The following is a 26,752-nucleotide window of genomic DNA, read 5'->3' as shown; positions in this document are numbered from 1 at the left end:
CATTAGATGCGATTCTGCAATTTGACAATACTTGCTAAACAATCCGGATTGTGCTAAGAATTACACTCACAAACAATTTAAGATTATCAGTCAGGCACGCAGTGTGGCTCACCTATGAGTTCTAGAAGCTACATATATTCTCACAGAAGGCACTGTACTTTGCAGACAGAAGGAACATGTCCACGCATTGCATCTTTTTCAACTAAACAAAAGCTTGGTGACAGCCATTCCCTGGTTCATTCCCCATGGCAATGCCTGGATAAATCAGAGTCGACCTTCCTGGTTTGCATTTGAACAAAATCTTGGCAGTTAACTGTTAGGTGGTGCAATCTCCATAGCAATGCTTCTACCAATCAGAGTCTACTTGCTAACCAATCATCACTCTTCTCATAAGGTATAAATTGTTGTTCCCTTTACAGTTGGTATTCTTGCGAACTGTCCTGATGAGTGCAAGATGAAAAGCTTCAACAGCATGTCTTTTTTCAGCAATACTCAAGTTCTGTACTACCAAATGATTAAAGCGGCATAGTTTAAGGGGTCTGTGTTTAATTTAAATGCAAGTTGTTTAAAAAAACAAAAATATGACTTTTGAGTAAAGTTTTTTGAGTGAAATGTAAATTTGTTCAGTTTTACTTAATTTTATTTGAAAAAGGGAGTGTCATATTGAACAAAATAAAAACATGGCTACAAAAAGAAAAGTCATTGCCATAATCTCATTATTTTACATTGATAGAGTAGAATGATGTATGTCATAAATACCTACTAAATAGATAGGCACTTCACCAGTAAGAGACTCACAGGCAACACCTTTCCTTGTTTGACAGTTGACACTCTACCTGACACTCTGCTGGGAAGCCATTTGCACATGCGCAAAATAAAGAGCGGTTTGCTCATCCCACCCCCTCCTTTCTCCTGTTCTCATGCCTGATTGGTTTCTGTACGTCAGCCGGTGGATTGAAATTCGCCAATCCGATTGACTATCCCAGCTGTCAATCGAAGAAGGGTCAACGGGTCCGAACGGCCGTTGGGCTGAGGCAAGGCGGCGCTCGGATTGGTCAGGCCAGCTGTCGATCAAAGTGCGTGGGCGTCAGGAATGGTCGGCCAAGTGGCGTCAGCGCCGTGTAGTTGTGGGAGTCGGGCAACAAGGAGGAGGCTCGGCTAATGTCAAGGAGTTTGGAGGAGGAGGGGGGGAGGGTGGTCTTTTATTTTCTTTATCTTTATTTGGAGTCCGTTTTTTTCCTCAAAGTTTTATCTTGTTTACGGTTGAGTTCGGGGGGGGGGGGGGGAGGGGGAAAAAAGTAGCTTAGGTCGTCAGCCATCATGGGCCTGAGGAAGAAAAGCAAAAACCCTGCTGTCTTCAGTCATGAGTTCGTGATCCAGAACCATGCGGATATCGTGTCGTGCGTCGCAATGGTGATTCTGCTGGGTCTGATGTTCGAGGTAAAGGAAGGCTTATAAAAGGGCAGAGGCCCAGACTTGCATAGAAACTGCACCCGCGGGGTCCAGATGAGAAAACATAGGGATGTGGCTGGGGCGGCACTGGTCATCTCAGCTGGAGTGGGCCAGGTGTATACAGAGCGTATGCGTTACTGCTCCAAGATATGCAGTCTCCACATTGAGAAAGGCTTCGCAGAAGGGGTTGTGCACATTCGTTCTCAAGATCAATATCTTCTTGTAACCTGCTGCTTTCTACAAAGTGTTGGCTGCTTTAATTGAACTTCATATTCGTATTTTGAAAATGGAAACTGGTGTGTTGCAGGTGGTTTGTTTTATTGTAAACAGTCTTGAGTCGTACTCTTAAAGGCATTTCAGCTCCTACAGATTTAATTTTAAAAGTAATTCAGAATTTTCAAAAATCAGGTGTTCAATGAGCACTGAAGAATGCTTTCTATAATGTGCGTTTTTACTTGTAAAAGTAAATACTGTTTTAGCGAAGCAATTGGATAGACTATTTGCCTGCTGGTTGTCTTGGAAGTTATATTATGATCTGATTTGTCCATCGTTGTTCATAATGACAGCTTATGATTCCTCACAGTTTGTGAGTTTTCATATGGCTGTAAGTCCGATTTTAGTGAAAATATTTACAACACAATTGCCAGCATATTGACAGACAGCCTAAGGGACTATTTCTTTTATGCTCTCTTTTCTTCAAGCTTGATAGGAATTGCTTCAAGCTTTGCTGTGCCATTTGTGAGTCATATTTTGTCACAAGTATCATGCCCCCATTGTGTCAGTTGAGATGCCATAGTTGTAAATAATGGTCTTTAGGCAATGCTAATATCATTTGAACTGACCACCCTAGGAACATTTGCCAGGATTTAGTTTATCATACAAGACTATGCTGGAAGATACTCTATTGGGCATTTGGATTAAGTGGCCAGCCCATCTTTGCTGTACCTTTACTATTAATGCCCTCTGCTTGGCATTTTTGCTCATCTGAGGGCCACCATTGAATTTTTGCAGTTTAGTAAAACAACCTAGATGGAAGAACTTTGAGTTTTCTGTTGTAGTAACTGAGAGGTCCAGCTGTCATAAATGTTGCTTTGTGGACCTTAAGTTTTGTGTCAGCTTGGTGTCCCATTTTATCCTGTTACTTCTACATTTAAAATATACGTCATTATTTATCAACATTGGTTCATGTTTTATATGGAATTTATCAAAGCTTGAAGTTTGCTTGTTAGAAAATACATTGATTTGAATTGACAGGACACTGAGTTACATCTTATCTGGGGAATTCAGAGTGCAGTGCAAATCCTAATTTACAAATTAGGCTTTACTATAATGGATTCTTTTGAGAAGTCATGCTAACTTTTAAGACTGATTTTCTTTTGGGCAGGTGGGAAAGAGGTGAGCAGCATATGTTAGGAATTATTTGACGTTGTAGGATGTAGCTGGATCAAAATCCTGGAACTGCCTCCCTCACAGCACTATGGATGTACCGACACCACTTTGACTGTAGCTGTTCAAGAAGGCGGCTCATGACCACTCGCTTAAGGGCAGCTAAAGATGGGTAATAAATGTGGCCTTGCCAGTGATGCTTGTATCTTAAGAACAAATAAAAGAAATATAAAAAAACACTTTTTTTGTAATTTAAAGAAAAAAAGACTTGTTCATCTCACTTCTCATCTATCACATGGGTTATAGGGTTGCCATGGTTGAATGCTAAGTGTCAGCTTCGTTCAGTGATTGACTTGCCTCTGAATCAGAAGATCATGATCTTAAGCTCTTTAACTTGAAGAACTTTGACATGTAACTAGGCTGACAATTCAGTGCAATAGTCAGGGGTGTAATTGTTAGAGATGCTGTGCACCTTTCACATGAGAAGTTAAACTGAAGTCATGCATGTGTTAACAAGTAATTGTGAAGGACTATGGCACTTTTTCTACAAAGGGTAGGGAGTTCTCCCAACATTTTGGCCAACGTTTAACATTTGTCAGTTGACTTTTCCAAAACAAATTAATTGGTTATTTATTTCTTTGCTTTTTCTGGAACCTTGTGTGTACATCAGCTGTTGTGATTGCCTATAAAACTTCTGAAGTAATTCAGTGACTGTATAGTGGTTTGCGACACCCTGAGTTTGTGAAACGGTTTCATATAAAATTCAAGTTCCCCATAAAAATGCAGATTCCTTCTTTTGTTTAACTGGAAAGAAGTTTTTTGAATTCCATACCTTTTGCGATGCTCACTTTTATGATGAATGCACCTTGGTTGTGTTTAGCCCCATGGGTTTAAAATCAATAGGAAGTCAAATAATGGAGTCTATTCTAAGGGACAAGATGGAGGAAGTACTCTCTGGAGCACTGTAGCACAGGAAGTTCCTAACTCATGTTGTAAGATAAAATATGGCATTTCCAGTGATATAGCTTTTGATAAAACCCTACGGGAAATCTCCCAATTAAGTTGAACTACGGGAATTAGAGTGGATTATGGGACTGGATTAATCTTAGTACACCTGAAAACTGTGTAATTTACTGGGGGAATACTTGTTAAGTGAAGTCTGGCTTGAACCCATGTTGATATTTGCCTGTATACTGATACAATCAAATTTGTTGATGACATAAAGTATGGAGAGCAATAAAGTCAGGAATATAGTTAAAGATGCATGAAAAGATTTGGATTGACTTCACAATGGGTTAGACAAGTGGTACCAATATATGAAATATATCATTGATAAATGTCAAATATTGCACATAGATTTACTGAAAAATAGGTCACAAGCAGTTGATGGCTGACTGTGAAAATAAAATTTAAAAATTGGTCCATTTTTAATTGGTTGAACAGACCTCCTTTCAAATTCAGTAATGCTGGATTTTTCTCAGCTTTTGCTGGTGTTTTAGAATCCCATACTGTCCATTTCCCGTGATAACTACAAACTGATGGTATTGATCATAAGGGTGCCATAATTAGAATGGAAATCTGGGGACAGTTTATTCTTGGGATGTAGGCATTCCTTGCATAGCCAGCATTTATTGCCCATCCCTAGTTGCCTTTTGGAAAGTTTTTTGATGGACCTCCTTTTTGAACCTCTGTAGTCTGTGTAGTTGCCAACAATATTGTTGGGTGGGGAGTCCCAGCATTTTGACACGGCAGCATTGAAGGAATGGTGGTTATATGTCTAAGTCAGGAAGGTGTGAGCCTGCAGTGTGTACTACCTACAAGACGCACTGCAATAACACACCACAGCATCTTCAGCACCACCTCCCAAACTCCACATAGGTTATGCGCAGCTGATACATTATGTGGAGTTTGGTAGGTACTGCTGAAGATGCTGTGGTGGGTTATTGCAGTGCATCTTGTAGGCAGTACACACTGCAGGCTCATAATGCTAATGGTAATTTAGGCTAGTAGATGTGGATCGTGTTGAGTTTTTTGTGGTATTGCAGCTGCTAGTGGAAAATATTCCAACACATTCCTGACTAATGCCTTGTAGCCGCCGGAAAGGCTTTGGGGAGTCTGGAAGTAGATCATTCACTCCAGAATACCTCGCCTCTGCCCTCCTGTAATAGTGTTTATATGGCTGGTCCACCCGAGTTTCTGTTCAGTGGCGACCTGAGGATGTTGATCGTGGGGTATGCAGTGATGGTAATATCACTGAAAATCAAGGGGAGTTGGTTCGACTATCTTGTTGGAGGTAGCTGTTTCTCATGTGTAGCATGTTCAATTAATTAAACAATAATATAAAAGCAAAGTACTGTGGATGCTGGAAATCCGAAACAAAAATACCTGGAAAAGCTCAGCAGGTCTGACAACATCCGTGGAGAGGAAGACAGAGCCAACGTTTTGAGTCCGAATGACTCTTCTTCAGAACTGAAGAGAAATAGAAATGAGGTGAATAAATAAGCTGTTTTAGGGGGGTTGAGACAGGTGGAGCTAGATAGAGGGCCAATGATGGATGGAGGCAAAGGAGAGATTGCCAAAGATGTCATAGACAAAAGGACAAAGGGGTGTTGATGGTGGTGATATTAGCCAAAGGATGTGCTAATGGTGACATTAAGGGTAGAAAGCAGGATGAGCAAGTGACAGATGGCCCTAGTGGGGGTGGGGGGGAAGGGATTGAAATAGGCTAAAAGGTGGAGATAAAACAATGGATGGAAATACATTAAAAAATAATAGAAATAGGTGGGCAAAGAAAAAATATAAAAAAAATATAACTATTAGAAAAAAGGGGATCAGAAAGGGGGTGGGGATGGAGGAGAGAGTTCATGATCTGAAGTTGTTGAACTCAATGTTAAGTCCAGAAGGCTGTAAAACGCCTAATTGGAAGATGAGGTGCTGTTCCTCCAGTTTGCATTGCGCTTCACTGGAACATTGCAGCAGGCCAAGGATGGACGTGTGGGCATGAGAGCAGGGTGGTGTGTTGAAATGGCAAGCGACAGGGAGGTCTGGGTCATGCTTGCGGACAGACCGAAGGTGTTCTGCAAAGCGGTCACCAAGTCTGTGTTTGGCCCCTCCAATGTAGAGGAGACACATTGGGAGCAGCGAATGCAGTGGACTAAATTGAGGGAAGTGCAATTGAAGTGCTGCTTCACTTGAAAGGAGTGTTTGGGCCCTTGGAGGGTGAGGAGGGGGGGAAGTAAAGCGGCAGGTGTTGCACCTTCTGTGGTCGCATGGGAAGGTGCTGTGAGGGGGTGATGGAGGAGTGGACCAGGGTGTCCCAGAGGGAACGGTCCCTCCGGAATGCTGCCAGGGGGGTGAAGGGAAGATGTGTTTGGTGGTGACATCATGCTGGAGTTCGTGGAAATAGCGGAGGATGATCCTTTGAATACGGAGGCTGGTGGGGTGAGGACAAGGGGGACACTATCATGGTTCTGGGAGGGAGAGGAATGTGTGAGGGCGGATGCACGGGAGATGGGCCGGACATGGTTTAGGGCCCTGTTAACCACCGTGGGTGGAAAACCTCGGTTAAAGAAGAAGGAAGACATGTCAGAAGAACTGTTTTGGAAAGTGGCATCATCAGAACAGAGGCGAAGGAAGCATCCGGCCTGTTCTGATGAAGAGTCATTCGGACTCGAAATGTTGGCTCTGTCTTCCTCTCCACAGATGCTGTCAGACCTGCTGAGCTTTTCCAGGTACTTTTGTAATTAAACATAATACTTGTTATTGGTCAGACCATGTTTAGTGTGATCAGTTTGGCCACTGTACAATAAGGCATGCTTAGATTGGGGATAGTGCAGGAAAGGGATACAATATTAATCACAAGTGCAGGCATGAGTTATGGAATTGTTAGTTTAAACTTTGAGTTTAATAATGGAGACAATAAGAGACTTTATTGAAGTATATTATTTCGATGCAGAAATTTCGGAAATAAGTAGAAATGAGTGAAAATTAGTTTTGGAACAAATTTTATCAGGAGGACTTTATCAAAATGCCAATAAAACTTACACCTTTTTAAATTCTGGCTGTTGTTGCTCTCTCCTCCTCTCTCTATTCTTGATTTCCACCTGTCTTTTCACTTTCTCATGTTACTTACAAAGTTTATTTTTTTAGTTTACTTCATTCTCTTCGATTCCCTTCAAGTTCCCACTTCCTCGTGACCCATTCGCTATTTTCTCGTGCTTGTTGTTTATTTCTGTGATTTGTCATTGACTTGGCTTCCACAACATAAGCATAAAACACAGTTTTCACAATTAAAAATACTTATTCATGTCAACAAAAATTGATCATTGTATAACAAGAATAGCCTAAAATGTTGCCATGGTTCCTGAACTCATGACCGGCCTTGGTTATCATCAACCACTTTTTATCAGGTGCGTGTTATGTGTTAGGGTTAACCTGTAAAACCAATCACAGCAGGATCATGTGGAACTCACTTACATTTGCGGTGTTCAAACTTTAATGATTTACAATTTACAAAGTATTACTGAACTAATGTGATGTAATAACTGGAAATGCTGAAAATATTCTGATCACTGACCCCAATATTTATAATGCATTTAGAAACTTTTGGGTTGGACATGTTAAGTTAGTAATGGTACTTTTACAGACATTTTGGAAAATTTAAATTAGATGTAGGGACCATAATCTACTTTCTGCCTCTGAATATTATTTGCAGATTTTTGGATTAAAAACAGTAACCGCTTGAGTAGATACTGGCATAATCATATTCTAATAGTGCAGGCATAATTAAGCTAATCTCTGATTATCCATTCTTTTTATGATTAATCTACTAGACAATTTAAACTAGAATGATTTTATGGATCATATTTAAACCCATCTGTCTAACTCCCTATACAACATTAATGTTCTTCAAATTTAAGATAGTGCCTTCTTAAAATTGACATACGTACGAACATGAACAAGAAGCAAGAGTAGGCCATCCAACCCCTCCATTTAAATGCTCTGCCATTTAATAGGATTGTGGCTAATGTCATAGTAACCTGGAACCTCACGTTTATGGAATGATACCCTAGCTAGAATCGGAGGGGGAATTGTGGATGGTGATGAAAATAAGACCAGTAGTTTATGTAAGTTGCCTGTTGCATTGTATAGTGGTTCTGCAGGCTCCATTTTGGACATTACTCACAACCTGATTGATGTTACTGCAATTTTAACACAAGCCGGTTTGTTTTAAAATTGCTTTTGTATATTGAGGTGAGATCTTTGGCTCTCGGGGTACTTAATTTGGATCTGTTGATGCATAGGACATCATCCAGATTCAAGAAAAAGCACTGGAAAACTTTTTTCCTTTTTGGTGTCTTTGATATCATCTTCCCTGATACAGAGGACCTCATTCTGTATCTTAATTTTTTTTCTCTAGTTGTTAGCTGTCCAGAAAATAAAGAAAAAGTTGCCTTGTCACTGTTACTTTGGTGTATCCATGCTGGGTTCACACACAAATGTTACATTTCCTGAGAGGTTAAGGTAAAGTTGCTATTTGTGAGAAACAGTAAAGTGTGTGTTTTCAATCAGTTTGTGCAAATTGTGATTTTTCTACCCCACTGCAAATTTGTTCCCTTCACATATTAGAATTAATAAACATATCTCTGCATATAATGTTGTAATTCTATAAATTAACCATGTCTTGACTGGAGTTACCTGAAGATTTTAAACATTGTTGATGTTTTGCACACAAAAGATCAGTTACTTTTGAAGGATTCACTACTGGCCTTGCTTGTTGTCAATCCTAAGCCATAGTCTGCTGTTGCTGGAAGGACTGGAATTTACAGATTTCCTTAATTTTATTTTTTAAAACTTGTTTACTTTGAAGTCTGGTTGTTTTATGTAATTTCAACTGGGATTCAGCCTTGGTGCATGCTGTTTCCACATATGATATACACAGACACCCTGCCCCATGCAGGGAGCTATAACAAGCTATCTTACTAGAATTTGAACTGAGATACTGATAGCTTTGTGAACTCAAGCATCAGGACTCTGAGAATGACAAGCTACTGACTGAAAATGTCATTAGATGTTGAAACACAAAAAATGCCATTGTACAGGGAAATAAAATTTTCTTGTAAAGATTTGAATTTTTAATGCTTTATTATAATATTTCCCAACCTACTGGAAAAACCAGGATGGCAGCCAAAAGAGTTTTCAAATTATTTTGATTTAATTTGATTAGTTCTTTTTATTGCTGGATTTGCAGAGTGCCCATCCTTGATTCATCTTGTTTCTGCTCAGTAACTTACAATTGGAAGTGTAACCTCTCCCCTGGCTTGTAGTTGATTTGTGTGTTTTCTACCTGTTAAATTGTAAATGGGTAAAAATGAGGAAACAACAAGTCCAATGCAAATGGTAACTCGTAGTTTGCCTATCTTATGACAACCCACATTAGTTGCAATGTTTTACCCTACTAAGTACCCAATATTAGCATCAGATGTTTTGCTCCAAGTCACAAACTCCACATTCTGCCCTGCCTACTAATGTTTTCCATATTAACCAATCTTATTGCCTCTTTGAGTGTGATTACCAGTTTATGCTACATTATCAGCAGTTTTGCCCAATATCAGGTTTACCCTTTTCCCTTGCCCCTCACTAAGAGTTTTAATACAGACTCTTGGGTGTTCCTACAACACATGTACTGCAGTGGTTCAAGAAGGCAGCTCACCACCAACTTCTCGAGGGAAATTAGGAATGGGCAATAAATGTTGGCCTAGCCAGTGACACCCACATCCCATGAATGAATGAATAAAAAAAAATTCTGACTGACAGGTGAAAAGACAGTTTCAAGTACTGAGGCCATATTGTTTAAGGTTCTTTACAAGAACTTCTGGAATGTTCATCAAAGTACTTTTTAAATGTCTTGCATGCAACTTTGACTTCTACATCAAAGTTTACAGTTTCAAAGAATCAGGAACACTACTTCTACGATATTTAGCCAACTGTTCTGGGTGGAATAATGAGATTGCAGCTGCTGACTTGTGCCTGTGTGCAGAGTGATGCTTCCTTCAGCTGTGTCCAGTACAATGACAGATGCAATAGAAGGCTGCATATTGTGTCTCTTGCTGTCGAAGGATGTGAGGTCATTTGGGTCAGAGGTTTGCTGCAGTAACTTTTTTGCTTTAAAAAAACCTCCAGTGATTTAATTGCACGATCACTTGGTGATGTGGTATTGAGCCATGAAGAGTTGAAAGATACCAGGTTGAATCATTGGTCTGATGGGTGATCATTTGGGGCAGAAATTGCTGCATTTGATCTTGTGTTTTCTGCTTGGGGAGAAGAAATTTCTTTTAGGGTTCCACTTCTGGTCACTATCCAGCAACTTTGTGCTGAAAATATACATGAATGTCCCACAGTTATGTTGCATGAGGGTATAAAGACAGAGCTGGCTAACGTGAACTGGGAAATTACGTTGAGGGGTAGGTCAGTAGAGGTGGATTGGCAGAATTTTGAATATTTCGTAACACTCAGCAAAGACACATTCCAGTGTGAAAGAAAGACTCTTAAGGGAAGGATGCATCATCCGTGGTTAACTAAGGAAGTTAACGATAGATCAAATTGAAAGGAAAAATGTGCTAAGATTAGTGGTAGGTCAGAAATATGGACAGAATTTTAAAATCAGCAATGAATGGCTAAAAGAACAATAAGGAGGAACAAATTAGAATGTGAGAGAAAGCTAGCTGGAAATATAAAAATGGATAGTAAGAGTTTCTACAGGTATTTAAAAAAGAAGAGTAAGTAAAATGAGCGTTGGTCCTTCACTGAGTGAGTCTGGAGAATTAATAATGGAAAATAAGGAAATAATGGATGAATTGAACAGCTATTTTGCATCTGTATTCACTGTAAAAAAAAAAAAAGGATACAAATAACATTCCAGAAATAATTGTGCATCAAGAGGTAAAAGAGAAGGAGGAACTTAAAACAATTAAGATCACCAGGAAAAGAGTACTGAGAAAACAAATGAGAACTAAAAGCTAACATGTCCCCAGATCCTGATAGACTTCCCAGCGTCTTAAAAGTAGCGGCTGCTGAGATAGATGCATTGGTTTTAATTTTCCAAAATTCTCTAGATTTTGGAAAGGTCCCATCAGGTTGGAAAATAGCGAATGTGACTCCTCTATTCCAGAAAGGAGGGGGCAGAAAGTGGGAAAGAGCATGCTAGTTAGCTTAACATCTATAAGGAAAATGCTGGATTCCACGATTGGGGGGGACGGTTGGGAGGTTATTGGGGGGTAGAGTCAACATAGTTCAGTGAAAGGGGAATTGTTTGACTGATATATTGGAATTGTTTGAGAAAGTAACAAGCAGTGTGGATAAAGGGGTATCTGTGGATGTGGCGTACTTAGATTTCCAGAAGGCATTTGACAAGGTGCTACATCAAAGCTACTATGCAAAATAAGAGCTCATGGTGGAGGGGATTACATGTTAGCATGGATAAAGAAAGGGTTAGCTAACAGGAAACAGACTAGGTGTAAATGGGTCATTTTCGGCTTGGCAAGATGTAACAAGTGAAGTGCCAAAGGGATCAGTGCTGGGGCCTCTACTATTTACAATCTGTATTAATGACTTGAAGGACTGGATCTAATGTATGGTTGCTAAGTTTGCTGATGACACCAAGATAGGTAGAGACTCTGGACTCTGGGCCTCATGCAGTCTCATGGTATCAGGTCAAACATGCGCAAGGAAATCTCCTGCTGATTACCATGTACCGCCCTCCCTCAGCTGATGAGTCAGTACTCCTCCATGTTGAACGCCACTTGGAGGAGGCACTGAGGGTGGCAAGGGCACAGAATGTACTCTGGGTGGGGACTTCAATGCCCAACACCAAGAGTGGCTCAGTAGCACTGCTGCTGGCCGAGTCCTAAATGACATAGCTGCTGGACTGGGTCTGCGGCAGGTGGTGAGGGAACCAACGAGAGAAAAACATACTCGACTTCATCCTCGCCAACCTGCCTGCCGCAGATGTATCTGTCCATGACAGTATTGGTAAGAGTAACCACCTCACAGTCGTGGAGACGAAGTCCCTTCTTCACATTGAGGATACCTTCCATCATGTTGTGCGGCACTACCACTCTGCTAAGTGGGATAGATTTCGAACAGATCTGGCAACTCAAGACTGGACATCCATGAGGCACTGTGGGTCATCAGCAGCAGCAGAATTGTACTTGAACACAATCAGTAACCTCATGGTCTGGCATATCCCCCACTCTACCATTACCATCAAGCCAGGGGATCAACCCTGGTTCAATGAAGAGTGCAGGAGGGCATGGCAGGCATACCTAAAAATGAGGTGTCGACCTGGTGAAGCTATAACACAGGACTACTTGCATGCCAAACAGTATAAGCAGCTAGAGATAGACAGAGCTAAGTGATCCCACAACCAACGGATCAGATCTAGGTTCTGCATTCCTGCCACATCCAGTCGTGAATGGTGGGGGACAATTAAACAACTCACTGGAGGAGGAGGCTCCACAAATATCCCCATCCTTAATGATGGAGGAGCCCAGTACATCAGTGCAAAAGATAAGTCTGAAGTATTTGTTACAATCTTCAGCCAGAAGTGCCAAATGGATGATCCATCACGGTCTCCTCTGGAGGCCCTCAGCATCACAGATTTCAGTCTTCAGCCAATTCGATTCGCTCCGCGTGATATCAAGAAGCAGCTGAAGGTGCTGGATGCTGCAAAGGTTATGGGCCCTGACAACATTCCGGCGATAGTACTGAAAACTTGTGCTCCGGAACTTTCCACACCCCTAGCAGTACAGCTACAATGCTGGCATCTACCCGGCTATGTGGAAAATTGCCCAGGTATGCCCTGTATACACAAAGCAGGACAAATCCAACGTGGCCAATTACCGCCCCCATCAGTTTACTCTCATTCATCAATAAAGTAATGGAAGGGTAATCAACAGTGCTATCAAGTGGCACTCAGCAATAACTGGCTCATTGACGTGCAGTTTGGGTTCTGCCAGGGCCATTCAGCTCCTGACCTCACTACAGCTTTTGTTCAAACTTGGACAAAAGAGCTGAACTCCCGAGGTGAAGTGAGAGTGACTGCCCTTGACATCAAGGCAGCATTTGACCGAATGTGGCATCAAGGAGCCTTAGCAAAACTGAGGTCAATGGGAATCGGGGAAAACTCTCTCCTGGCTGAAGTCATACCTAGCACAAAGGAAGATGTTGTGGTTGTTGGAGGTCAGTCATCTCAGCTCCAGGACATCACTGCAGGAGTTTCTCAGGGTAGTGTCCTCAGCCCAACCGTCTTCAGCTGCTTCATCAATGACTTTCCTTCCATCATAAGGTCAGAAGTGAGGATGACTGCATAATGTTCAGCACCATTCGTGACTCCTCAGATACTGAACCAGTCCATGTCCAGGTCTTGCTGCATTTAGACAATATGCAGGTTTGGGCTGACAAGTGGCAAGTAACATTTGCGCCACACAAATATCAGGCAATGACCATCTCCAACAAGAGAGAAACCAGCCATCGCCCCTTGATGTTCAATGGCATTACCATCACTGAATCTCCCACTATCAGCATCCTAGGGGGTTACCATTGACCAGAAACTGAACTGGACTAGCCATATAAATACTGTGGCTACAAGAGCAGGCCTGAGGCTAGGAATCCTGTGATGAGTAACTCACCTCCTGACTCCCCAAAGCCTGTCCACCATCTACAAGGCTCAAGTCAGGAGTGTCTTGCCTGGATGAGTGCAGCTCCCACAACACCCAAGAAGCCTGACACCATTCAGGACAAAGCAGCCCACTTGATTGGCACCATATCCACAAACATTCACTCCCCCTACCATCGAAGCACAGTAGCAGCAGGGTGTACCATCTACACTGCAGGAATTCACCAAGGATCCTTCAACAGCACCTTCCAAAATTGCAACGACTACCATCTAGAAGGACAAGGGCAGTAGATAGATGGGAACACCACCAGTTGGAAATTCCGTACCAAGTAACTCACCATCCTGACTTGGAAATATATCGCTGTTCTTTCATTGTTGCTGGGTCAAAATCCTGGAACTCCCTCCCTAACAGCACTGTGGGTGTACCTATGCAGTTCAAGAGGGCAGCTTACCACCACCACATTAAGGGCAACTAGAGGTGGGCAACAAATGCTGGCCCAGCTAGCAAAACTCACATCCTGTGAATGAATTTTTAAAAAAAAGTAAGCTGTGAAGAGGATATAAGGGGCCTGCAAAGGGATATAGACAGGTTAAATGAGTTGGTAAAAATTGGGCAGACGGAGTATAATGTGGGAAAATGTGAACTTGCCCACTTTGGCAGAAAGAATAAAAAGGCAGCATATTATTTTTAAATGGGGAGAGATTGCAGAACTGAGGCACAGAAGGATCTGAGTGTTCTGGTACAACATTAATGCATGCACGTGCAGCAAGTCATTAGGAAGGCGTATGGAATGTTGCCGTTTTATTACAAGTGGAATGGAATATAAAAGTATGGGTGTTTTGCTACAGTTGTACAGGGTATTGATGAGACCATATCTAGCCCACTGTCCCGTTTTGGTCTCCTTATTTAGGAAAGGACATAATTGCATTAGAAGCGGTTCAGAGAAGGTTCACTTGAGTGATTCCTGGGATACGGGGGTTATTTTATGAGGAAAGGTTGCAGAGGCTGGGCCTGTATCCATTAGAGATTAGAAGACTGAGAGATGACCTTATTGAAACACATAAGACCCAGAGGGGACTTGACAGAATTCATGTCGAAAGGATGTTTCCCCTTGTGGGAAAGACTAGAACTAGGGGGCACAGTTTAAAAATAAAGGGTCTTCCATTTAAGACAGATGAGGAATAATTTTTTTCTTTGGGTTGTGAGCCTGTGGAACTCTCTTTGTCAGAGAGCGGTGGAGGCAGGGTCATTGAATATTTTTAAGGCTGAATTAGATTCTTGATTGGCAAAGGAGTGAAAGGGTATAGGAAGTAGGAAAGTGGAGTTGAGGTCACGGTCAGATCAGCCATGATCTTATTGAATGGCAGAATCGGCTCGAGGGGCCGAATGGTTGTCTCCTCCTAATTTGTATGTTGTATGTATGCCAAAGCTGTTTGTGAAAGTCAGATTAAGTAAGAAAATTAATTGGGCTGGTGGCGGGGTTAGAGAAATATAAGGGAGTGAAGGTATAGTAGATGTTCATTAAAGTCAATATGACATACAACTGCTAATTTTCGTTTGATAGTACAGAACTTGAGTGTTGCTTAAAAAAATGTGCTTTCAAAGCTTTTTGTCTTGTACTTGTCAGGACAAATTTGCAAGAATACCAATAGTAAGGGGAACAATAATTTCTATTGCATGAGAAGAGTGTGCTGATTGGTAGTGTTGCCATGGAGAATGCAGCAGGGAACAGTTAGCTGCCAAGCTTTTGTCTAAGTTCAAACTCAGCAGGTCGACTCTAGTCAAGGCATTGTACTGGGCAATGAACCAGAAAGTCTTCCTTTCCTCCCTCATATAGTCGTTCAGTAGTATAGAACTTGAATATTGCTGAAAAGGAGATTTTTTTTTTTTGAGTCTTTTCATCTTGCATTCATCAGGACAACTAGCAAGAAAATACCAATGTCGGGGGACAACATATTTATACTATATGAGAAGAGAGTGCTGATTGATTGGTAGAGGCTGAAGAATGCACCAGTTAATGGTGATTGACAGTTAACTGCCAAGCATTGTTTGCAATTTAAATCAAGCAGCTTGACTCTGCTTAATACATTGCCCTGGGGAATGAACCACTGAATGGCTGTCAATTATTTTGTCAGCTGAAACAGGTTCCCCCAGTGAAAACTTCACGCACCACCCAAGGAGTCTGCCATGATGCATCAGTACCCTGTTCCCCTGATACCCCATAAATTAAAAATAATGCTCTTATTCTTTTCCATAATCCATTTTAAATAGAAGTAATCTCTTCCATGTTTGACTGCGATAAACCACTTCACCTTTGCTCTTGTGCATTATGCTGATTAAGCCTCTTGTTTCTAATGGTTCCCTGGTAATAATTCGCTATATAATTGCATCAAAGGGTTCGCATCTAAGTTGTAAGTAGACGAGAGGAAACCAGTGAATAACAAAGTCATGAACTATATTTGGGGTTCAAAAGCAGCCATGCCAAAAGTTCGAGTTCTGTGATTCAATTACCATCTTGGCCTCACTCCTTGGTGTCTGTAATGTATACTGTTGCAGGAACAGAATGCTGTAGGAAAATCTCCATTAGTGTGAAATCATGGTTTTGATACTTTCCACAATCTGCATCTTTTATTGGAACTAATATATTGGTTACAAATCTCAAAAGAATATTTTTAATATCCTCACGGATCATTAACTTAATTGAAGTTCTATAAATAAACATTAAAAGCAAATGATCTTGGGTGCAGAATACATGCTGTAATCAAATCTTGGGCTCGGGTGATAGTTATAAATAACCCAAGTCTTGCTTGGTAGTTTGACATAGTTTGAGTCCCCTATTAAATTTATGGGCTTGTGACTCACTCCCAGGTATCCAATTTTCAACTTCAGTGTGGAGCACCTGATACTGTAAAATGCATTTTTTAAAAAGCTGTGTGGTTGCGCCAATGCTTTTCCAAATATGGCTGTGACTTTCCAAATGTGTCTTCTGTCAGTCTTGAAATAATCTCAAAATGGAGTCAGTATGTAATTGAATATGAGCAGCAGGGTTCAGCAGCTGTCGCACTCAATTTTATGAACATATGCGCACCAAATCTTTTAAATAGAGATGGAAAATCTGTGCCACCAGTGATTTCTAGTTTTCTTGTATTGTTGACATTACATAGCCAGAAAAGGGTATGGTAATGCTCTGTTCCTGAGGGTATCCAGTTCACTGCTTTTCTCTCCTGTTCCCTTCCAGACAGTAATATCTGCCTCCCCAATAGGAGCTCTGAGGATGACCATGTATTTTAAACAAAGACATTCCACAGATAAACTGTAACGCTCATTTGGCTCAGGTGTCAATACCCTAGCCTTTGTTTTAAATGATTGAAAGTTCGAGTCACACTTCACATAATATAGGCTGACACTTTAGTGCAACATTGAGGTAGTGTTCCTTGTATGAAGTACTGTTCTTTGAAAGAGATGTTAAAGCAAGCCACTTTCAATTGTAAAAGATCATGTGGCACGATAAAGAGTAGGAATTTTCCTAATGTATAAACCAAAATTCCATCTGAAGACCACCAAAATCGTTAAATTGGTCATCTGATTCAATGTTCTGAGATCTTATGTTACTTTTGCCTCCATAATACAGCACTTCAGAATAGTTTGTATATGAAATGCTTTGAACAGTAAAGGATTAGTTTTGGATTGCTCTATCAATTAGCTGGCACAGACCAGGTGTACCAAAAGGCCCCGTTCTGTTTTTGTTTCCTATGTTTCGATACTAAAAATGCAAATCTGCTTTTGAAATTGTCCATATGTGAAATTTGAGTTACCTGCAAACCTCAGATGTGGAATAATCATATATTTAGTGGCAAGTCAACATATTTTAAACCAAATGAAAGCTTCTTCATACTTAGGAGTGTTGAAAGTCAAACGATCATTACATGGGCATTGTGGTTCTGATGGTGGGATCAGATAAGGCTATGCATGTTTTACAGTACTAGGTACACGAGAGAATTTTATTTTAATGAGTAGCCCAACTGTCACAATTTATCTGGTCATAAGCTGTTTTTTTTCAGATTGCAACTTTTTTGTGTTTGCATCGCATACTATACATGTTTTATATATATATCATACAAATTTCTGCGTCATACTTAAACCTGGTGATCTCAACTTTCATGTACAACAAATCACAGTACAATAGTAAGGGAATCTTGACATATGCTTTTTAGTAGGTGGGAACAAAAATTGATCAGAGTTTGAAATGGGCATTCGGCAAATAGTGACCAATAATTTTAAAAAGCCTTTAAAGTGGAATAAATTTGTAAGCATTTAAATTTAAGTCCATTTATGAACATCAAATAAATGCAAGTCGGTAAGATTCTATAAAAGATGCGTATTGCATAGAATTTGCAAAATACATTTAATAAGGTGCCAGTCAGTTAATGGTTTAAAAAGTTTCCTTTACTGCTTACCCCAAAAAAAAAACATTGGACACGGTGGAACACGGCTGTATCATTTGCATAATGTAGGTGGAAAAGTGGACTGTTTAGCCTGTCTCCTTGCACACTGGCCATTTCTTTTTATCTGTTAAGCTTAGCTCAGTTCTCAGAGGAGCTGGATAGTGGTGTTTAGCATTCTAGTCTTTGACCTGACTAAATTTATTTTTGCAGACTTGATGGTTTAATTCAAAGGTTTTTTAAAAAATGTCATTTATTAGCAGTTAAATAAATGACTCGAGTGGTGGTCTTTAACCTGTGGATTGAACCTAAGTTCCTGATTGTATTCCTCGGCTACTCACTGGGCAAATCTTTTAAGAAGGTAGGAGTGACTCACTCTTTCTTGAGTCTTTTCTTATGTAGGTTATATTGACATTGGGATCTTGGGATGTGAGCATCATCGGAAAGCCCAGCATGTATTGCCTATTCCTAATTGGTGAGTTGCCGCCTTGAAATGCTGCCAACCATGTAGCGTAGGTTCACAGCAGTGCTATTATGGAGGGAGTTCTAGCATTTTGCCATTCCATCGCTAGGTCAATGTAATTCCAAGTCGGAATGGACTTGCAAGTTTTGGCATACCCATGCTTCTCTGCCCTTGTCCTAGGTGGTAGAGGTCGCAGGTTTGCAAGGTGCTGTTAAAGGAGGCTTGACACATTGCTGCAGTGCATCTTGTATATGGTACACATTGCTGGTGGTGGAGGGAATGAATCTTTATGGCAGTGAATGGGGTGCCTGCCAAATGGGCTGCTTTGTCCTGTATGTTGTTGAGTTTTTTGAGTGTGGTTGAAGTCACCCAGGCAAGTGGAGAGTATTCCATCACACTCCTGACTTGTGCCTTGGACAAGCTTTGGGGAGTCAGGAGGTGAGTTACTCGCCACAGAATTCCCAGCATATGACCTGCCCTTGTAGCCATAATATTTATGTGGCTGACCAAGTTGAGCCTCTGGTAAATGGTAACCATCAGATTGCTGAAGGTGGAGAATTGTGTTATGGTAATGCCAATGAATTTCAAGGCGAGATGATTAGATTCTCTCTTGTTGCTTTGCAACAAGTGGCACAAGTTTTACTTGCCACTTATCAGCTCATGTATAAATGTTGTCCGGTCTTGCTGCATGTGGGCATGAACTACTTCAGTATCTGAGGAATTGCAAATAGTACCGAACACACTGCAATCATCAGCAAACATTTGTACTTCTGACCTTGCATTGCGTGGTGAAGCAGCTGAATCCAGGACACTGCTTTGAGAAATGTCTGCAGTGGTAGCCTTCAATGATTAGCCAGCAACAACCACGACCTTTGTGCTATGCATGACTCCAATCTACGGAGAATCTTCCCCATGATTCCCATTGACTTCAATCTTGTCAGGGCTCCTGATGCCACACTTCGTCAGATGCTCTCTTGGTGTCAAGGGCAGTCACTCTCTCCTCGCCTCTAGAATTCACCTCTTGTCCATGTTTGGACCAAGGCTGTAATGTGGTCTGGAGCAGAGTGGCCCTGGTGGAACCCACACTGAGCACCAGTGAGCAGGTTGTTGCTGAGTAAGTGCAGCTTGATAGCACTGTCAGTGACACCTGCCTTTACTTTGAGAGTAGACTGATTGAGTGGTAATTGGCCAGGTTGGATTTGTACTGCATTTTGCAGACAGGACATGTGGCAATTTGCCACATTGTCGGGGAGAGACGACAAAATTAGACAGTGAATGTTTGGCTCAAATAAAATGAGACAGGAAAATTACTGTTCAAACATGGAAAATATTGTCATACTCTCTCGATGGCTCTGTGGTTGATTGCTTGATTTCTTATTCAAGAACACAAGAAATAGGAGCAGGAGTAGACCATATGGCCCGTTGAGCTTGTTCCGGCATTCAATACAATCATGGCTGATCTTGGGCTTCAATTCCATTTTCTTGCCTGCTCCCCATATCCCTTAATTCCCTGTGAGACCAAAATCTGTCTATCCCAGCCTGAGATGTATTCTAATACTGAAGCATCCACAGCTCTCTGGGGTAGAAAATTCCAAAGATTCAGAGCCTCTTGAGTGAAGAAATTATTTCTCAACTCAGCCCTAAACGAACGGCCCCTTATCTTGAGACTATGCCCCCATGTTTTAGACTCTGCAGCCGGCGGAAGTAATCTCTCAGCGTCTACCCTTCAAACCCCCTCAGAATTTTGTAGTTTCAAAGAGATTGCCCTTCATTCTTCTAAAACTCCAGAGAATATAAGCCCAATTTACTTAGCCTTTCATCATAGGATAATCCAGTCATCCCAGGGACCAATCTAGTGAACCTTCACTATATCGCTTCCAATGCAAGTATGTCCTTTCTTAAATGTGGAGAGCAAAACTGCACATGGTATTCCAAATGTGGTCTCATCAAAACCCTGTACAACTGTAGCAAGACTTCTTTATTCTTGTACCCCAGTGCTTTTGCAATGAAGTCCAACATGCTTTTTGCCTTCCTAATTGCTTGCTGCATCAACATGTGTGCTTTCAGCACTCCTTGTACGAGCACACCCAAATCTCTTTGAACAACAGCACTTACAAGTTTTGCACCTTTTTAAAAAAAAAAATCCTGCTTTTCTATTCTTATGAGCAAAGTGAATAACGTCACACTTCCCTACATTATATTCATCTGCCATCTTGTTGCCCACTCACTTAACCTGTCTACATCACTTTTCAGCCTCTGTCCTCTCCAAAGATTGCCTTCCCATCTGGCTTGGTAAGATCAGCAAACTTAAATACATTACTTTCTGTTTCTTCACCTAAGTCATTAATATAGATTGTAAATAGCTGAGGCCCCAGCACTGATCCTTGCGGCACTCCATTATTCACTGCCTGCCAACTTGGGAAAAGCCCTGTTTATGCCTGCTCGCTGCTTTCTATCTGTTATCCAGTCCTCTACCCATGTGAAATACTACCCCCAACTCCGTGAGCTCTTATCTTGCCTATTAACCTTTCGTTTGGCACCTTATCAAATGCCATTTTGAAATCCTAGGTATACTACATCTACTGGTTCCCCTTATCTGCCCTACTAGTTACATCCTCAAAAAACTTAACTTTGTCAAACAGGCTTTCCCATTAGTAAGTGTTGATTTATTCTGATCATGTAAATTCCATGTACAATCTCTGATCTTTTGTTTCAACTGTTCAAGCGATGGATTGCTACAGTGAGTTGAGCACCCCTGAACCAGAGAAGAAAACATGGCCAGAATTGCTGCTGCTACTCACTATCCATTTGTCTTTGCCAGATACAGTGTGTCAACAGGATCAGGCTTGACTCTGTTTTAGCACTTCCCAGTCAGATAATTTATCAAAATTTGCATATGCAGACTAGGTATTTGAATGATGTCTTCTTGTCCCTGGGACCTTCAAGGAGGAGAATGGAAACTGAAAGGAGGCAGCAGTAGGAAAGCAGCAGGGGGAGTGGCAGCTGGTGAAGAGAGCCAAAAAGAAGAAGGGGCTAAGAAGGAACCAAGCCACTTCCCAGGCAAGAGGCGTCTCCCATCCGACACGGATAACCAGGGCAGCAGCTCTTCGGGCGAAGAAGGGCCAGGGCGGCACCGACAGAAGAAGCGGCAAAATGTTAGGGAGTTGGAGGACAAGACACCCAAGTTCCAGAACATTGGAGACAACGAGGAGACCAGCGCACCCCAACTTTGCCCACAACCCGAAGAGGCCAGTGTACCACAGCCCCAGGAATCTGGGAGCAGTGAGGCGCTCAGCGCACCCCAGCTCCGGGAAGCCGGGAGCAGTAATGCCCCAGGGGGGAGAGGATTGGAGAAGCTTCTCCAACAGAGGACATTTCAAACCCCGCTCTCTGTACGGACCCCCAGATGCCACCCGAGCAGAACATCGCCAATGGTTAGGTTCAGGACAGTTTCCTCAGCCCATCCAAAGTGAGGTAATTTGAGCACACTGCGGGCATGAAGGAGCAGACCAAAGGTCTGGAACTCTCAAAGACAACAGGTTTGGTAAGAGACTAAATGCTTTAAAATGGGTTTAAAGATTGTATCCATAAATGTGCGTAGCATTAAATCTACTATGCAATGTGTTGTGACCTTAGATTACCTTGCCAAAGTCAAAGCTGACCTGTTGTTTCTGCAGGAGTGTGTGATACCGCACCTCAGTTCCTACAGGCAATGGTCACGATGGTGGTCCCATGGGCCATTGATCTGGTTGGGAGGAAACGACTCTCGTTCCTCCGGCCTGGGGATTCTGCTGCGGGGAGGCAGCTTCACCGTCTCCCAGATTAAGGAGGTGGTGGGCGGGCGTCTCCTTGAAGCAGACGTAATGTACAAGAATGCTCCACTCCGGTTAATTAACGTGTACGCCCCGTCACAAGGGGCTGAGCGGCTGGAGGTTTTTCAGCAGCTCCCACTGCTGCTTGTGACCTCCAGGCTGGTCATTCTGGGCGGTGACTTCAACTGCATCATCGATGCAGCTGGACGATCCGGCAGGGCCGAAAGCAGATTGGACGCTACGTCCAGATCCCTGATGGAAACGGTAAAGGATGCCAAGCTGCACGACGTCTTCAACCCTGCAGACGGAACGTAGGGTAGATACACCTGGTCACGGCCTGACGGGTCTGTTCGTTCCAGGATAGATTTCCTGTTTGTGTCCCGTGCATTCGCAGTCAGATCCACTAACGTCAAGCCGGTGTTTTTCTCTGACCACTGCCTCCTACTGGCTGACTGCCACTTAGAGAAGGACCAGAGGGTGGGCAGGGGGGCATGGAAGCTAAACATGCAACTGCTCACCCCAGAGAACATTGAGGAGCTCAAGAGGGATTACAAAGGTTGGAGAGCCATGAAACCCCACCTTTGAGTCACTGACACACTGGTGGGAAGTGATCAAGGGAAACATCAAGAGGTTTTTCATCCTCAAAGGCACCCAGAAAGCTAGAAAGGAACAGAGGGAAATGTCCCGACTCCAGAAAAACATGCAGAATCTGCTCCGGCTGCAGTCGATGGGGGTCGATGTCAAGGAGGAACTCCAAGAGGTGAAGAGCCAGCAAACCTCGCTCTTTGCCTCGGAGGCCTCCAAGATCATCTTCCGTTCGAGTCCGCTCCGTTGAGCAGGACGAGACGTGCTCACGTTTCTTCTTCCGAAAGGTACACAGAGAGAGCTCTGTGATCAGCAGCCTGAAGGAAGAAGGCGGCTCAGTAAAGTCATCGCAGTCCGACATTTTGAGGATCAGCAAATCCTTTTACGCTGGATTGTATGACATGAAGCCCACAGACAGCATGGCCTCCCAGTCCTTCCTGTCCTCTATCACGGAGGTCTTAGACGACAGTACACGGGAGAGCCTGGACAAACCGCTAACTCCTGATGAACTGACTAAGGCCCTTGAGTCCTTCAAGAAGAGTAAAACTCCTGGAAGCGACGGCTTGCTAGCGGAGTTGTATTTGGCTCTGTGGGACTGGATCGGGATCGGCCCGGACCTGCTAGAAGTGTATGAGAGTATGCTCCTGGCCGGCAGCATGTCAGAATCCATGAGGAAAGGCATTATCACCCTCATCTACAAGCACAAGGGGGAAAGGGAGGAAATTAGAAATTGGCGACCCATTTCACTTTTGAATGTGGACAATAAGATTCTGTCCAAGGTCATCGCCAATTGGGTCAAATCCGCTCTGGAATTGGTGATCCAACCTGACCAGACCTGCACTCTGCTGGGCAGGAAGATCTTTGTCAGCCTCGCGCTGCTCAGGGATACGATTGCCTATGTACAGGACAGGGGTGTGGATATCTGCCTCATCAGCCTGGATCAGGAGAAGGCCTTTGACAGAATATCGCACACCTACATGGTGGATGTGCTCTCCAAAATGGGGTTTAGGGAGGGAATTCGCAATTGGATCCAACTGCTCTACACTAACGTCAGTAGTGCAGTCTCAATGTGGGTGGGAATCAGATATCTTTCTGATTAAATCTGGAGTCAGGCAGGGCTGCCCTCTCTCGCCTGTTCTTTTTGTGTGTTGCATAGAACCCTTTGCTGAGTCCATCAGGAAGAATCCGGGCATAAGAGGAGTGACGATCCCAGGCAGTGGAGGCACTCAGATCAAAGCCTCCCTTACATGGACAATATCGCCGTCTTCCGCTCGGATCCGCTGTCGGTGCGCAGACTGATCCACATCTGCGACCAGTTCAAGCTGGCCTCAGGAGCCAAGGTAAATCGTGGGAAGAGCGAGGCTATGTTCTTCGGGAACTGGGCTGACCGATCCTTTGTCCCCTTCACTGTCAGGGCTGATGGCCTGAAGGTGCTGGGGTTATGGTTCGGAGGGACCAGGGCATGCGTTAGAAACTGGAAGGAGCGAGTGTCTATGGTGCAAAGGAAACTGGGCGTGTGGGAGCGATGTTCCCTCTCCATTGCGGGTAAGAACCTGGTCATCAGGTGTGAGGCACTCTCGCTGTTGCTGTACGTGGCTCAGGTCTGGCCCATTCCACACTCCTGCGTGATGGCGATCACCCAAGCCATCTTCCGCTTTGTCTGGAGGTCGAAAATGGATCGTGTCCGCAGGGACACGATGTACAAGCCTCTTGTGTCCAACATCGCCCTCATACTGATGGCCACCTTTGTGTGTGGCTGCATCAAGCGATGCGTAGACCCTCAGTATGCAAACACCAAGTGTAACTACATGCTGAGGTTCTACCTGTCCCCAGTGTTGCGAAGGATGGGTCTGATCACGCTGCTGCGGAACGCTCCAAGTAGTTGGACTGTGCCGTACCACCTGTCCCTCGTGGAAAAATTTATGCAGAGAAACACCTTTGACCACAAGTCCATCAGGCAGTGGTCGGCACGTAATGTCTTAAAGGCCCTGAGGGAAAAGGAGAGGGGGGGACCCGGTAGGATGGTTCCCCGAGCAGACTGACAAAGTCATTTGGCAGAATGCCTCATCACCTGAACTATCCAACAAGCACCAAGATGTAGCTTGGCTGGTGGTGAGAAAAGCCCTCCCTGTCAGATCCTTCCTACACGCCAGGAGTCTCACCCCCTTGGCACGTTGCCCTCGAGGTGGCTGTGGTGGGGACGAGACTGTTGTTCACCACCTTGTAGATTGTGCCTTTGCAAAGAAGGTCTGGAGAGAGATGCAATGGTTTCTGTTGAGGTTCGTCCCGAGCAGTTCTGTGACACAGGACTCTGCTCTACGGGCTATTCCCAGGGACACACACTGAGACAAACATCAACTGCTGCTGGAGGATCATCAACTCGGTGAAAGACGCTCTTTGGTCTGCCCGTAACTTGTTGGTCTTCCAGTGTAAAGAGTTGTCCCCTACCGAGTGTTGCAGACTGGCACATTCCAAGGTCCAGGACTATGTACTGAGGGATGCACTAAAGCTTGGGGCAGCCGCCGCAAAGGTGCAATGGAGAAGGGTCGCTGCCTAAGACCTTTCTGCCACAGTGCACCGAGGGGCTGGGAACTGTAAAGAGCCTCTCGGGATGTACAGCTTAAAATGAATGTCTGCCAATGATTGTAATATTCATTGTTTGTACTGATACACCTTGTGATTCATGTTGTAAAAGTTGAACCTGATTGTATTTTTGTGATGGTGATTTTGAAATGTTGTTGAAGATTTATGAATAAAGTATATTTTTGCAAAAAAAAAACCTCCCAACAATTTATCTACCTGACCTTCCAACCACCACCTGCCCTGCATATGGTTGAGTCTGCAGATCATGCCATCTCTGTACGCGTTGAACCAGAATGCAAGCAAGTCATCCTTGATCCTTATGGACTGCCTGAGATGAAGAACATTATTTTGATCGAGTATGAGTCAGTTTTAGAATAGGTTTATGGAAAATATAGTTCACTTTGTCACTGCAGCTATTAACTGCTGGTAAGATGCCTATTCGTAGTGTGAATTTTCCATCGCCAGAAAAACACTTGAGAGGTCTTGCTGATGGGAGGTGAGAAGGGCCAAGTGCAATAATTTTAATTTTTTTAATCTGCCTTTTCCCTTAATGAGTATATCCAGCCATAATGAGGAGAGAATCTTTGGCATGGGAATAAGCACTGTTTTTGTATGCCCTGCATGGCAGGACTTGCAAACATTGTAAATCAGATATAAGTTATGAGTAAAAACAAAAAAACTGCGGATGCTGGAAATCCAAAACAAAATAAAATTGTCTGGAAAAACTCAGCAGTTCTGGCAGCATCGGTGGAGAAGAAAAGAGTTGATGTTTCGAGTCCTCATGACCCTTCAACAGAACTAAGTGAATCCAAGGAAGGGGTGAAATATAAGCTGGTTTAAGGTGTGTGGGGAGGGGGGGCTGGTGGGTTTGGGTGTGGGGAGAGAAGTGGAGGGGGGTGGTGTGGTTGTAGGGACAAACAAGCAGTGATAGAAGCAGATCATCAAAAGATGTCACAGACAACATAACAAAAGAACACATAGGTGTCGAAGTTGGTGATATTATCTAAATGAATGTGCTAATTAAGAATGGATGGTAGGGCACTCAAGGTATAGCTCTAGTGGGGGTGGGGGAAGCATAAAAGATTTAAAAATATTTAAAAATAATGGAAATAGGTGGGAAAAGAAAAATCTATATAATTTATTGGAAAAAACAAAAGGAAGGGGGAAGAAACAGAAAGGGGATGGGGATAGAGGAGGGAGCTCAAGACCTAAAGTTGTTAAATTCAATATTCAGTCCAGAAGGCTGTAAAGTGCCTAGTTGGAAGATGAGATGTTGTTCCTCCAGTTTGCGTTGGGCTTCACTGGAACAATGCAGCAAGCCAAGGACAGACATGTGGGCAAGAGAGCAGGGTG

General features: G+C 43.0%; 1 protein-coding gene across 3 annotated transcripts in view; it reads left to right on the top strand.

The window, feature by feature from the left end:
* Positions 1 to 1,277: 1,277 nt before the first annotated feature.
* LOC121287153 (translocating chain-associated membrane protein 1-like 1) overlaps positions 1,278 to 26,752 on the top strand; it is a 106,042-nt gene continuing 80,567 nt past the window's right edge. Inside the window, exon 1 of one of the 3 annotated variants that reach the window (XM_041204741.1) lies at positions 1,278 to 1,440. In XM_041204741.1, coding sequence (XP_041060675.1) covers positions 1,321 to 1,440 — 120 coding nt within the window. In that variant the 5' untranslated portion in view covers positions 1,278 to 1,320. The remainder of the gene's footprint in view (positions 1,441 to 26,752) is intronic. The other 2 variants (XM_041204742.1, XM_041204743.1) reach the window with 2 other exon arrangements.

Source organism: Carcharodon carcharias, chromosome 14 (genome assembly GCF_017639515.1).
Source record: "Carcharodon carcharias isolate sCarCar2 chromosome 14, sCarCar2.pri, whole genome shotgun sequence".
Taxonomy (NCBI): Eukaryota; Metazoa; Chordata; class Chondrichthyes; order Lamniformes; family Lamnidae; genus Carcharodon; species Carcharodon carcharias.
Note: the sequence above shows the minus strand (reverse complement) of the source record. Positions and strands in the feature narration are given on the sequence as shown.